The sequence below is a fragment of the Sorex fumeus genome, unplaced genomic scaffold (genome assembly GCF_029834395.1).
Source record: "Sorex fumeus unplaced genomic scaffold, SorFum_2.1 ptg000024l, whole genome shotgun sequence".
Classification (NCBI taxonomy): Eukaryota; Metazoa; Chordata; class Mammalia; order Eulipotyphla; family Soricidae; genus Sorex; species Sorex fumeus.
In genome coordinates, this window is record NW_026606081.1 from 49,689,150 (window position 1) to 49,702,082 (window position 12,933).

A 12,933-nucleotide genomic window follows, 5' to 3' on the forward strand; every position below is an offset into this window, starting at 1 on the left:
CCCCCCCTGCCCCAAAAAAGCATATAGTGTGATCTAAGGGACTCTAAAATGTGTCCAAGGGACATGCATGTCATTGTCCACTGCCCTGTGTGGGAGCTGTGACCAGTAGCCCTTCCAGGCAGGGGCACAGATGGAGGATTTTCTTGCCTGGGGCCCCCTTTTGTCCAGAACAGGTACAAAAATCTTATGCTGTCTCTTGATGATGATGATGATGATGTTGTTTTGCTTCTGGCCTCTGAGAAAAATTTTCAGAGGAGGGGGTGGGGGGGTGAAGCACTCTCTGAGGGTACAAACTCCTCACCAGGAAGACAGGAAGAAGAGAGATGCTCGGAGCTGGGAACAAGCCAGTGAAGCCTCCTGACCCACAAGCCCTGTGCCTTGGGCAGGGACCCCCTGGAGAGAGGGACCCCCTTGAGTCCCCTGGAGGGACCCCCTGGAGACAGAGATGGGCCGGTTTCCCGGAGTCAGAGAGCACCCCACGGGTGAGCTGTAGACCGACCGAGGCTCAAGTTTCTCTGAGTTACTTACTGCAATTTAGTGAGGAGGTAAACATCTTTATCCTGCTGTTTTCTAAAATGCAACTTATTAATGGAGAGAGAAATATTGACTCGCTCGTGACAGCCGTGGGCTGAGGGCTGAGATGCAAAGACGCAGCGTGATTACTCGCGGCAGGCGGGCAGGTAGCTGAGCCCCCGCAGTGAGATCACTCCAACCTCGCTGGGCCCCCTTCGGTCTCAGCCACTTCCTGCCACCCACTCCATCTGCACGCCTTACGCAAGAGCTCAGCGTGGGGGCCTGAGCACCTACCTGTGCTCGAAGAGCTGTCACACGGGTGCTGTGGTTGGCACGAGGGAGTCATTCTATGGCCACAAGAAGAGGACTGTGGCTGCAGAACTGGACTCACTGGCCTGTGTGTGTTCCCAGTTCGCACCCACTGCAGCTCACCCACAGTCTGCATCTCGTGTCTCCCCAAGTATGCCCGAGGGACCCGCACACCAGCCCATGCAGGATCCCGAGTTCTGGGATCAGCACAGAGTTCCCTGGTTGAAGGCGTGGTCCCTCACGGAGCCCTCCCTACACCCCATTCCAGACCCGGTTCCAGGTCACTCACTTTTCCTACCAATAGTAACAAATTGGGGGAGGGACAGAGGATTGCTGGAACCCCCTGAGGTCCTGTCCTTTGCTAGAATGGCCCATCGAATTTAGAGAAGCACCTCCTGTCAACTGAACTTATTACGAAGAAAGCACATCAGAAGCAGACAATGAAGGGACAAGCGGGAAGACTTCTGGGAGGGTGTCAAGCACAAAGTTTCAGTGCCCCATGATATCACACACACACATACACACATGCACACACATACACATGCGCGCGCATGCACACACGCACACACAGCACAACACGTCAGTGTGCATCACTAACCAGAAAGCTCACCTGAGCTTCTATTTTGGGTAGGTTTTATTAGGTAAGCCTGGTAAATAGATGGGTAGATGGGTGGGTGGGTGGATGAGTGGATGAATGGATGAATAATGAGTGGCTGGAGGAGTGGATGGATAAGTGAATGGCAGGTGGTGGGTTGGTGGATGGATGGATAACTGGATAGATGTGTGTTTGGGTGGATGAATAGATTGATGGGTGTTTGGATGTACGGGCGGATGGGTGAGTTAGAGGATGGGTGAGGAGATGGATAGGTAGATGGATGTGTGAATAGTGGATGGTGGGTGGATGAATGTGTGGGTGGATGAGAGGATGGATGAGTGGGTGGATGGATGGGTGGATCAATGAATGGTTGATTGGATTATTGTCCATAGACAGTGACTTTGCCCTGTTGTCCCCCAGTTCTCTGTAATTCAGGCTGATAGCCCGTGGCTCTGTGATTCAAACTTTTAATCCCATCAGTGGTCTTTCCAGCCTGAAAATAGCAAAGGCCTTAACTGACTCATCTCACTAGCATACACTCAGGTATGGTCTAAGGCACCCAACATGAACAATAAGATAATCCTGGCTTCCAGATTCCTCCCTAGAAGTTAGGATGGAAACCAGTCAAATCATCAAACAGCTTCGCTCTGTGTGTGTGTGTGTGTGTGTGTGTGTGTGTGTGTGTGTGTGTGGTGTGTGTGTGTGCGCACGCGCACACGCACGTGCTTTGGGTTTTGTTTGGGGGTCACACCCAACAGTGCTCCAGTGACCAGAGTTACTCCCTGATTCTGCACTCAGGCATCACTCCTGGCAGTGCTCAGGGGAAACTGGATGCCGGGGATCAAACCCAGGAAAGTCACGTGTCAGGCAAACATCCTTCCCGCTGGGCTATCTCTCTGGCCCTGAAAACTGAAAACTTATTCTGCACCCCCTGGAGAGTCTCACGGCCATGAAGAAGAGAGCAGGGAGCTGACCCAGGTCAGACGCCCAGGATGGAAGGGCAGCTGCAAGGCCGCTCCTGGCCCCGCGGGATCCTCCTCTCTCTGTTCAATTTGGTGCTTTTCTTCATATCTGCAGTGCTCCCTCAGAGTCCCTTTACTCTGAAATTATTTCAGGGGTGGTTTAAAAGCTGAAAGAGGGTCACGGGTCAACTCACAGGAGCCGGAGTACATGCTGGAGTCCAGGGTTTAATCCCTACCATGACAGGTTCCCTAGAGCGGTGAGCCTCTAAGAGCCGCCCGGTGTGGTCCCCAGTCAGAAGCAAAATCCAAAGTTGAAGAACAGTCCAGAGAGCTGCCTTATCCTCTTCACTCCAACACTCAAAGGCACCGTTTGAGGGAGTTACTCTTTATACACACACACACACACACACACACACACGCCCTTCATGGTTATTCTTTTCCTCACTTGTTTCACAGTAGTGAGCACAGTGTCACTCCATCACCCACAACACTTGAGCGTTAGTTTTCCCCCAACAAACAGGGACAGTCTCTTAGAGAATGAAACTGCAGCCATCTAACCAGGAGCCATGCCGCCATACCGTTCATAACCTAGAGCCTGCCCTCGCCCCATCAAACAGGTTTCAAAAGTGTCTGCTCTTCCCTGTCCTGGATGTAGTCACTGCATCTGCTTGTCTGTCTCTGGCCTCTGGCATGCAAGATTTCCGTGCTCAGGACAACTACAGAGAGATGGTTGCAGTTTTGTATGCAAAACTGAATGCGCGTTTTGCATACAAGAGATCCAGTTCAATCCCTTGATTTTTGGTGTCCCCTCCCTACCACTCTCCCCACCAAGCACCACTAGAAGCGATTCCTGAGTACTAAGCTGGGAGTACTAAGTACCCTGAGTATGGGCATGGCCCACAGTCCTTCAAGAAAAGGGGGTACCGACCTTCTATTCTTTCCCTCTCGAGGAGACCTTGGGGTTCATCACTGATGCCAGGGGCGTGTCCGGGCCGTTCAGGACGGAGCTCTGCTTATTCTGTCCACCTGGTTTCTCTCCAGAAACCCTGTTGGGTTATGCTTCATTTTTGATTCGCTCTCAGGGGAGAGACACTCACACTGGGTCAGTACCCTAGTCAGCACCAAACTGCAGCGTTACCACCTATAGATGGCACCAAGTGTGGCACCCGCTGGCAGCTTTCTATTTCCATCCTTCCTTCTCTGTTCCAGCTGGTGCTCTGCTGTATAGGGGTGCACTCCCCCCCCCCCCCCCACACACACCGCTGTTTGTTTATCTGGCTTCGGTTCTGTTTTATTCAGGGGAGTGTCATCTGTTCCCATCTGGACGTATTTGGGTAGCTCAGGTTGCCCCGGATTTGGGCCCTGGCAGGTCTTCCAGAGGATCCTGTTTCCTCGCTGTGCATCCCACCCCCGCTCGGCACTTCCTTTCTCCCACGCACAGAATGTCGGTCCAGGCTCATCATGTACCTTCCTTGCCCTGACTCTGGAATCAGCCATTCTGCAAGGAGTGATGGCGGGCCCTCATCTTTTGAGCATATAAAAGATATTTGGACATGAAGACTCAGCACTTGCAATGACCATTGTCGAGCTTGGGCCACTTCCTAGGTCAGCAAAGAGCTTCCTGTCTGTCTCTCCCTGTCCTTTCTCTCTTCCATCTATCCATCCGCTTTGCTAGTGAGTCATGAATTCATACCAACACTCTCAATTCCAGTCCCTCACCAATATGTCCTTCCCCACGCCATATTTTTGGTACTTTCCACAACAGCAACACGCTTAATTCCCCTTCGCCGCAGTCTGTTTCTGCCTTAACTCACCGTGCATGCAATCTCCTACCCACTGTGGTCATCTCCACCTCCGGCCAGCCCCTCTCTGCCCAGTGCAGGCCTCTGCAGCTGCCCAGGCCCTCAGCCGTGCTCCTGTGACCCCCGGCCAAACCCCTACCTCCCGGGAAGGAGCTGGGCAGGGCTGTCAGTCCAGCCAGGATCTGGCTTTGTGCTGCCAGGCATTGTTCAGGAAACCCCAGCACCAACGGGAGATGACTGTGTTCCAGCGAAGCTGCCGTTCTTCAGGGTTTTAACCTCGTGCCAGATTTCTGTCCTCGGTTTTGCTAATTGAACCCCCACAACGCCATCCAAAGCAGACACTGTTGTTTTTCTCCTGTGGGTGAGAAAATGCAATCGGGAGAGCTGAAATCTTGTCCAAGGCCATCATGGTAGGAAGTGGAGGCGGAGGGAGCGCAGGGGTCTGACCCAAGGGTTGGCACTCCGCCTGGCAGCGCCGCCACTTCTAAACCCACAGCAACGAGTCGGCTGGTGTTCTTTGCATTTGCTGATTCTTTCACTGAAATAGATTTAGAAGCGGTGGAAAGGCTTGGCTGAACTCACCTTCCTGCAGATCACAGTGATAAAATCTAGCTGGAATCCAAGGGCTGGTTTCTGGAAGGCCCTGGACAAGGACCCAAGCAAAGAAGCTAGAGGGAAATCGCTTCTTGAGAACTGAAGTACAGGAAGGGAGGAGGTGAGACTTGTGGCTTTTGCTGGGGTAGGGGCCGCTAAGGGGTCATTTCCAATCCAGGGTGGGTTCCCAGGGCAGGAAGCTGCACGCCCACAACAGTATCAGCTTGGGACTGAGAGAGCCCAAAAGCTTAAGGGGCATCCGGGAGCCAAAGAGGGGCAAGCCTCCTGCCCCCGACCAACTGATGAATTTTAAAAGGAAATTGAATTTCCCGAAGCAACGAGATGGATGCTAAGGGGAAATCAATTTGAGACCCCGGGTACTGGTGCCCTATACCTGCAGAACACACTGCCCAGAGGCATTTAAGACGCGCCGAGTAAGCAGAGATCTGTGGTGGGTTTGAGGATAGGTCCCCAAACTGTGAAGATGCCTGGGCTCCCCCTAGAACTGGCTGCGTGTAATCCCAGTTAGTATGCAGCAGACTTGGAGCCAGAGTGAAAGGACAGTGGGGAGGGCTTTGCCTTGCATGCCGCTGACCCAGGTTCTATCCCCAGCATCCCATAGGGTCTGAAGAGCACCAGCAGGAGTGATTCCTGAGCGCAGAGGCAGGAGGAACCCCTGAGCACTGCCAGCTGTGCCCCCAAAACAAACTGAAAAAAACTCAACAGCCTTTTTGTGTGTCTGTGTATGTGTGGTTTTACTTCTTTTTTTTTTTCTTTCAATGTGTTGAATCACTGTGAATCATAGAGCTTTTCCTGATTGCATTTCAGGCACGCAATAACCGAGCACCCATCCCTCCACCCAGCGTCAGCTTTCTCTCCACCCATGTTCCCAGTTTCTCCCCTGCCCCCCAACCTGCCTCTATGGCAGGCACTTTCCCCTTTTTCTTTTTTTCCTTTTAGGTACTGTGGTTTTCAGCAGACATTTAAAGAGAAATTGGCAAGTTGATTTTTAAAACATGAATATGTATAAGAGAATCAGAGATCTAGAATAGCACAGTCATCTTGGTGGCAGGAGAAGCTTATACTCCGCACTTGAGATCTCATCTTAAGGGGCCAGAGCCGTAGGACAGCGGGGAGGGCATTTGCCTTGCATGCATTTGACCCAGGTTCGATCCTCGGCATCCCATAGGGGTCCCCTGAGCACTGCCAGAAGTAATTCCTGAGTGCAGAGCCAGGAGGAATCCCTGAACATTGCCAGGGATGTGACCCAAAAAGAAAAAGAAAATCTTGTCCCGAGCTGTAGGAGCTCTAAGTCCATATGTAGCTTTAGAGGCTGAGTATGCCCTCCTCCAGAGCTAATGGTGCTGGGTACAGGGTGGGACTGGCAGAAGCAGACATCAGCAGGACGAAAGCTAGAGTTCAGAACGAAATCTAAACCAATATGAGCCAGCTAATTTTGACAAAGGCAGCAAAGCAGTCCCTTTGGGATGGATCAGCCAGAAACCAGGGAGGAATGATCTCAGATTATTCGTCATCACAGTTACGTGGCCCCTAATGGCAAAATACTCTCTGGGAAGCACATTTTCAAGTGGTTCCATCATCATGACACAGACCTGGAAGCTTTTGCCTACCACAATTCTCTCCTAGCCATGGGACCGTCATAGGCGGCCAGTCCCCGGCTGGAGCATCGTCACGTGGCAAATGCATGGATGTTGACCCCTGCCTCACACTGGCATGATGCAAACAGCATCACCTGAAAGTAAAAGATGACTTGAAACAGATGCAAGCGAACAGACGCTCCATGGCTTGGAGGCAGGCAGAGATTTTCTTAGATGCAGAGCGCACGGGTCATGAGAGCCAATGGCGATACAGTCGCTTTATCCAAAACACTGATAAGGAAATAAGTAATGGGCATAGTACAAACCATGAAACAAGAGTCATAAAGCATGTGCAAAGTCCTTTATCTAAAATCGTCTACAACTGAATAGTGCAAAGTCAGCACAGAAGAATGGACCAAGTCCTCAGAGCACTGCCAGGTGTGGATCCTATTAACACACACACACACACACACACACACACACACACACACACACACAAATGTACTAAAGAGTTTAGAGATACTTCACAGAGGAAGAAAAGAATGCATGGGATATACCCAGGGAACAGATAAAAATAGTCCTAGTATCACCAGTCACCAGAGCTGGAAGTTAAAGGTGCAGTGAGATGCATTTACATCCCAGCCGTGGCTCAGATGAAATGGAATTCTTAAAGCGCATAATGTTGGAGAAAGGGTGGTGAGGTGGGCTACTCATGCCCCCCAGAAGAAATATGAAATGGAATCATCTGAGCAATGGCTTATATACTTAAGTCTGCAGCTCCCTTCGAGACAATAGTCTCACTCCTGGGTATTTATCCCAAGGAAATAATATATATGTACCACGGGAAATAATATATATGTACCACGGGAAAAGGCCTAAATGGTAATATTTATGATGAGTCTGTTCACAATAGCCAGCAGGAAGAGAGAGCACGGGGATCTCACAACAGGGAAAGGAGGAACCTCATTGAGGTGAATTTGTAGTCTAGAATATTATTCACCAATGAAAAGGATCAGTTCCTGATACAGGCTTGTCTCTATGTGCAACAGCATGATGGATCCCAGCTACAGTGAATGATAAAATTTGGACGTAACAGAGTATATCCCCAGTGGCTCCTTGAATAGGACAGTCTGGAACAGACACAGTGTAATCATTTGGGTGGGGGGCAGGGAATCTGGGTGCCTGGAAGTGGAGGGGGTGGGAGCAGGCAATGGCAGTGGCCTCCAGTGGACACACTGGGACTTTCTGTCTCCTGGGAAACGTGTGGTTTTCATGGGGGACTCATGGTTCCACATCGTCCGCCGCCCTGCGTGATTTCACTGTGTAGTTCACCTCAGAAGGTCAGGGTGGGAGTTTAAGAGTTGGCGGGTGGTCACGGCTGAAGCTTAAGTGGCAGAATAGGGGTCACTTCTGCACTGGGGTGGTGGACATGCCCTCATGGGAGTGTTTGCCTGTTGACTGTTGACATCTGTTTATTCAGCCCATGCTGGAAGGTTCTGATCGTTCTGAGTCCCGGCCTGGGAGAGGGAGACTTTGACTGGTGGGGACTGAAGGCTCCTGGTAAAGCCAGACTCCGGGATGACAGGAGGACCCTGGGGAATGGCCATGTGGACAACGGTGGGGGCAGGGGGGCGAAAGGCCTGCTGGGCAGCCTCCCTCCCATGGACCAGGATTAGTCACAGCTGTAGTGGGGGCCCTCTGTGCCTCAGTGTCCCCACCCTCACCGAGCAGGGGCCCACTGCCCAACTAGGAATTTGCTTTTCGGAATGGGAAGGATTTTCCCCACCTAGTGTGGACGGGGCCTGTGGGGCAGCGGGGCTGAGGGTCCTTTAAACCAGGCATGAGAGGAGAGTTTTCTGGTGGAAACATGAAGGAACAGACTTCATAGCATGCACAGGTGTGTCCACAGCGCCCCTCCATCCCGCTGGGGTTGCCGAATCCACTCCTTGGGGGAGGAGATAGGAATGTGGGGGCTCTCGCGCACATGGGGGGGCTGCTCCAACACTGCCCCCTGGGAGCCGTTGATGATGGGGTTGGAGCTCTGGACTGCACACAGGCAAGGCTCTACCCGATGGGGCTCTACCCACCCCATCCCAGCTCCTGGCCAATGCCTGGTGAGCGGGAAAGTGGGCGTCACATGGAGCGTCCCCCCTGTGAACACACCGCTGACCCACCTGCGAGTCCCTTGGCCCCGGGTGGGGGTCCGTCCCAGCTTTCTGCTGTGAGCTAAGTGACCCCCGTCCCAGGTGCCCATCTTGACACCTGGGAGTGAAACCCAGCCTCCCGCCCTGTGGCATGCACAGGGGCTCTGCCCAGTGACAGCGCCAGCCTCCACGGGCACCCCTGCATCTTGGCCCATCTCCCTCCTCTCCCCCACACAGGAGGTCATCGCCTCCATCCTACTGAGCGGGCGCATCGGCCCCAACATCCAGCTGGCCGAGTGCTACGGGCTGCGGCTCAAGCACATGAAGTCGGACGAGATCCACTGGCTGCACCCGTACATGACGGTGGGCGAGGCACAGGACAAGTACGAGTGTCTGCACGTGGAAGCCGAGTGGAGGTACGGCCCTGCCCTGGCCACTTCCGGCCCCCTGAGCATCTTCCAGAAAAGCTCAAGGGGGCATCTCAGGCTCGGGGACTCCCCGCTCCGCAGCACCCCATGTGTGTCTGGACCCTGGATGTGGCTCGGTGGTGGAGCACTCGCCTTGCATGTGGAGGACCTGGGTTCCATCCCCAGCACCACCACCCCCACAAAACAGGGACGAGAAGGAGGAAGGGGAGGAGGGAGAGGAGGAAGCGGCATAATGAATCCCTGGAGCTGAATTTTTCCCCCAAACATGTGTATTTGCAGAGACTTGGCCCCCTGGGGCAAGGTGGTGGAGGTTGCCCCAGACCGGCTGCCCTTGGTGCGCGGGGGAGAGAGGATGGGGCTGGGAGGAGGGAGAGGTGGAACCGGCAAGGAGGGACAGAGTCCCTAGGAGGAACCAGACAGGGTGGTGGAGGGGCGTGTTCCCACCGCCACTGCCCCTGGTCTCTGTCCTCAGAGGGAGGGAGAGGCAGGTCTGGGCAGGCTGACCCCCCCCACACACACCCCCTTGCACCTTCTTCTCCCAGGTATGACCTTCAGATCCGCTATCTGCCCGAGAACTTCCTGGAGAGCCTGAAGGAGGACCGGACCACGCTGCTCTATTTCTACCAGCAGGTGGGCGGCAGGGACCAAGGGAGGGAGCACCTGCTGGCCACCTCCCCATGGGCCCTGGGCAGCGCCCCCACCCAGCAGCCCCAGCTCAGTCATTCAGAAAAGCAGGCAGCAGGGCAGGGGTGTGTGGGGTCCCCCAGAGCCTCCTCAGTCAGGCTGGAGCGTGACCCCCACCCCTGCTCTGTCCCTCTGTCCCTCTGCAGGGTGGGGACAGGGGTGCGGGATGGAGCTGGGGTGCCCCCTGCGGGCGGGCGGGCTCAGAGCGTGACTGTAACCCTGGCCTGTCCCCCAGCTCCGGAACGACTACATGCAGCGCTACGCCAGCAAGGTGAGCGAGGGCATGGCGCTGCAGCTTGGCTGTCTGGAGCTCAGGTATGCCGGGAGATGCTCACAAGAGCGGCATGGCCCTTCCTGTGCTCGCTCTCCCACCCCACACAGCTTCTTGGGTCCCCCTGAGTGGGCAGACAAGCGTCCGCCTGCCATAATATCCCCAGCTCTTGGCACGGGTGACTGTCAGTCAAATTAGCCTATTTCTGACCAAAAGTTCTGAAAATCCCTGAGTGTCCCTGTGTCTGTGTGTGTCTGTGTGTCTGTGTGTGTCTGTGTGCATCTGTATGCCTGTGTGTGTCTGTGTGTATCTGTGTCTGTATGTCTGTGTATGTCTGTGTGTCTGTATGTGTCTGTTTGTGACTGTGTGTATCTGTGTCTGTGTGTATCATGTCTGTGTGTCTGTGTATGTCTGTGTGTGAGTGTATGTCTGTGTATGTATGTGTCTGTGTATATCTGTGTCTGTGTGTCTGTGTGCCTGTGTGTGAACTATATGTCTGTGTGTGTCTGTGTGTGTATGTGTGTGTGTATGGGGGGGGAGGAGTTTCAGGCTCCCAGTAGGCCTTGGGCAAAGGTCCCTGTCACCTTAGCTACTGATTGTCCGTGTGCTTGTGCTTCAGTTCAACAGAGACAGTTGCACCTGTGTTCTCTCTAAACCCAACCACAGGACATTTGCCCAGTCTAAGAAGCTCCTAGGTGGCCGTAGCCCATGGCACAGCAGGGAGGCACCTGCTTGCACACAGCTGCTGTGGGTCTGAACCCCCCCCCAGCACCGCAGATGGTCCCCCAAGAGGTGCCAGGAGTGACCCCTGAGTACTGAGCCAGGAGTCTGCCCAGAGCACTACTGTGTGCCACCCTAAAAAACTAAAATCCAAACTAAGATAGCAGCAGTGGGATGCGACAGGACTAGCCGATGTGAGCCTGTGCATTGCCATCACACCCACTCACCCGTGGGCACTGGTCACGGCTGCTCTGAGAGCACTTGGTTTCGTCCATGTGCCAGAGCCAAACGCTGAGAAGCAGAGGGCTTGACGCTGCTGCTGGTTTGCATCCGGGGATGTCCACGAACCGAAGTCATTTCTCCGTGCAGCAGGGACGGCGGCACTGGTGCAGCTCCAGGCCCTGCAGGATTAAACACGCCGCCCGGCCCTTGCTCATCTTCTGCACTCATGCATTTCCTGCTCTTCCCTCTGTTTTTGCTCGAACCCAGGGCCGCACACCTCCCTGGCCTGTTTCTTTACTCCTGGGCTTTATTTTCTAGAGCACTTTGGGGTCGAAAGCAAAGCTGAGAGGCAGCTACACATTTTGTAGACTTTGTTATTAGTGGACTTTGCTTTCTGGACCACTTTCCGGCTCTAGTGAAGTTGAGAGGGAAGCACACACCATGGTGTCCCCACGTTGCCGTCACCCCTCCTCTCTGTGGGAACTGTCGGAGTCCCCACCCCCCCACCTGGGTAATAGTGCCTTCACCCTGACGGTCACTGGGTGTTCACTGCCCTGGCCTCCCTTTGGGTCCCGCCAGCCGGGCCGGGCCTTCCTCCCACAACACCGCAACTAGCCATCTTGCTGTGTTTCCGAATTTTGCCCTTTTTTAGACCCAACCCTAACCAGTGACCCACTGATTGATCGATCGGACGTGCCCTCTGCAGCCAATCGGACTCTTTCCCCACATCCCTCCCCCATCCCCCCAATGTGTGAAAATGTGAGATCCAGGTTCCACCTGCCCAGCTGGAGGCACCAGGTACCACCCCCTTCCCCGAGACATTGAGGGCCTCTGCCCACCCCCTGCAGAGCCCGGGAAAGGCCCCGCATGGACGTGAGACTAGGCATGAGCTGAGCAGTGACCGGTAATAAGTACAGACAGATGAGGACTCTCTCTGCCGGCTCCGCTCCCGTCCCATGGTCCGCGCTGGCCGTGTGGTCCTCACTGAGGTCTCCCAGCCCTGCTGCCTTGGGCTTGCGCCTGCCCTGTGGTCCCTTCTGGTGGCCAAGCAGAGTTGCAGCCTGGGCTAGGACAGCGGGCACTGCAGGCTGTGTGTGTGTGTGTGTGTGTGTGTGTGTGTGTGTGTGTGTGTGTGTGTGGTGTGGGGGGTGCCCCCAGTCCCCGACAGTGGCTGAGTCAGTTGGGGCGCAGCCCAGAAGATCAGGACGGCCGGTTCCCCCGACGTCCCCGTGATGTTCTAGAACTTCCCGCGTGATTCGCGGGCAGATGGTGGGCGCAGATGGCTCTCACTCAGCACTGAGTGCCATGGTGACTGCTGAGCACAGGGGGAGGCTGGGGGTATAGGGCATGAGCCGGACCCTGAGAGATGGGGGACCCCATGTCCCCACCCTCCCCCGGCAGCCTTTCCTAGTGAACTATTCCACCCCCCTCCACCACTAACAACACCACATCATTCTCATTCTGAAAGTATGGGGATGTTTTTGACTTGTGGGGGGCAGGGGCTGGGGCCATACCTGGTAGGGCTCAGAGGATCTTATGTATTCCCGGGGATTGAAACCCGGTCTGCCCCATGCAAGCCAAGTCCCTTAGCCGCTGTGCTATCTCTGAGGCCCCCCAAAATGTGCTCGTGGTCCGCCCCTGGCTGCCAGGACTCCCTCTTCAGTAGCTTGTTGCCTGGTTATCAATAGCTTGTTGCCTCAGTTACAGCAGAAGGGAGAGTGCAGGGTTTAAGGTGCTGGTCTTGCAGGCAGCAATCCTGGTTCACTCCCTGGCAGCACAGGAGTACCCTCGCATCACAGGGGTAGCACTAGGGACCCCTGGGCACTGCTTGGCGCCACAGCACCATGTCCTTGGGGCCCCACACTGAACTGCCCGCTCACTACCGTAATCCAGTTTGAAACTTGGGAACCTTGCCTGGAGAGAGATCAGCTAGAAACTCCTTCCTGTTTTGTGAAGTCGACTTTCAGGGCGAGTCCTACGGCCTCCCCGACCCTCACTGCTCCTCCTCTGCTCAGTTGTAACCCAGAAAATGATCGCTAAGACTTTTTCTCTCTTGTTCCCCCTCTGCCCAAATTCCTGGTTATTGGAGAC

At 54.6% G+C, this 12,933-nt stretch overlaps 1 protein-coding gene across 1 annotated transcript in view; it reads left to right on the forward strand.

Annotated features, from left to right (window-relative positions):
• PTK2B (protein tyrosine kinase 2 beta) overlaps nt 1-12,933 on the forward strand; it is a 97,599-nt gene that overhangs the window by 60,002 nt on the left and 24,664 nt on the right. Inside the window, exons 3-5 of the mRNA XM_056114152.1 lie at nt 8,755-8,933; nt 9,488-9,575; nt 9,865-9,944. Coding sequence (XP_055970127.1) covers nt 8,755-8,933; nt 9,488-9,575; nt 9,865-9,944 — 347 coding nt within the window. The remainder of the gene's footprint in view (nt 1-8,754; nt 8,934-9,487; nt 9,576-9,864; nt 9,945-12,933) is intronic.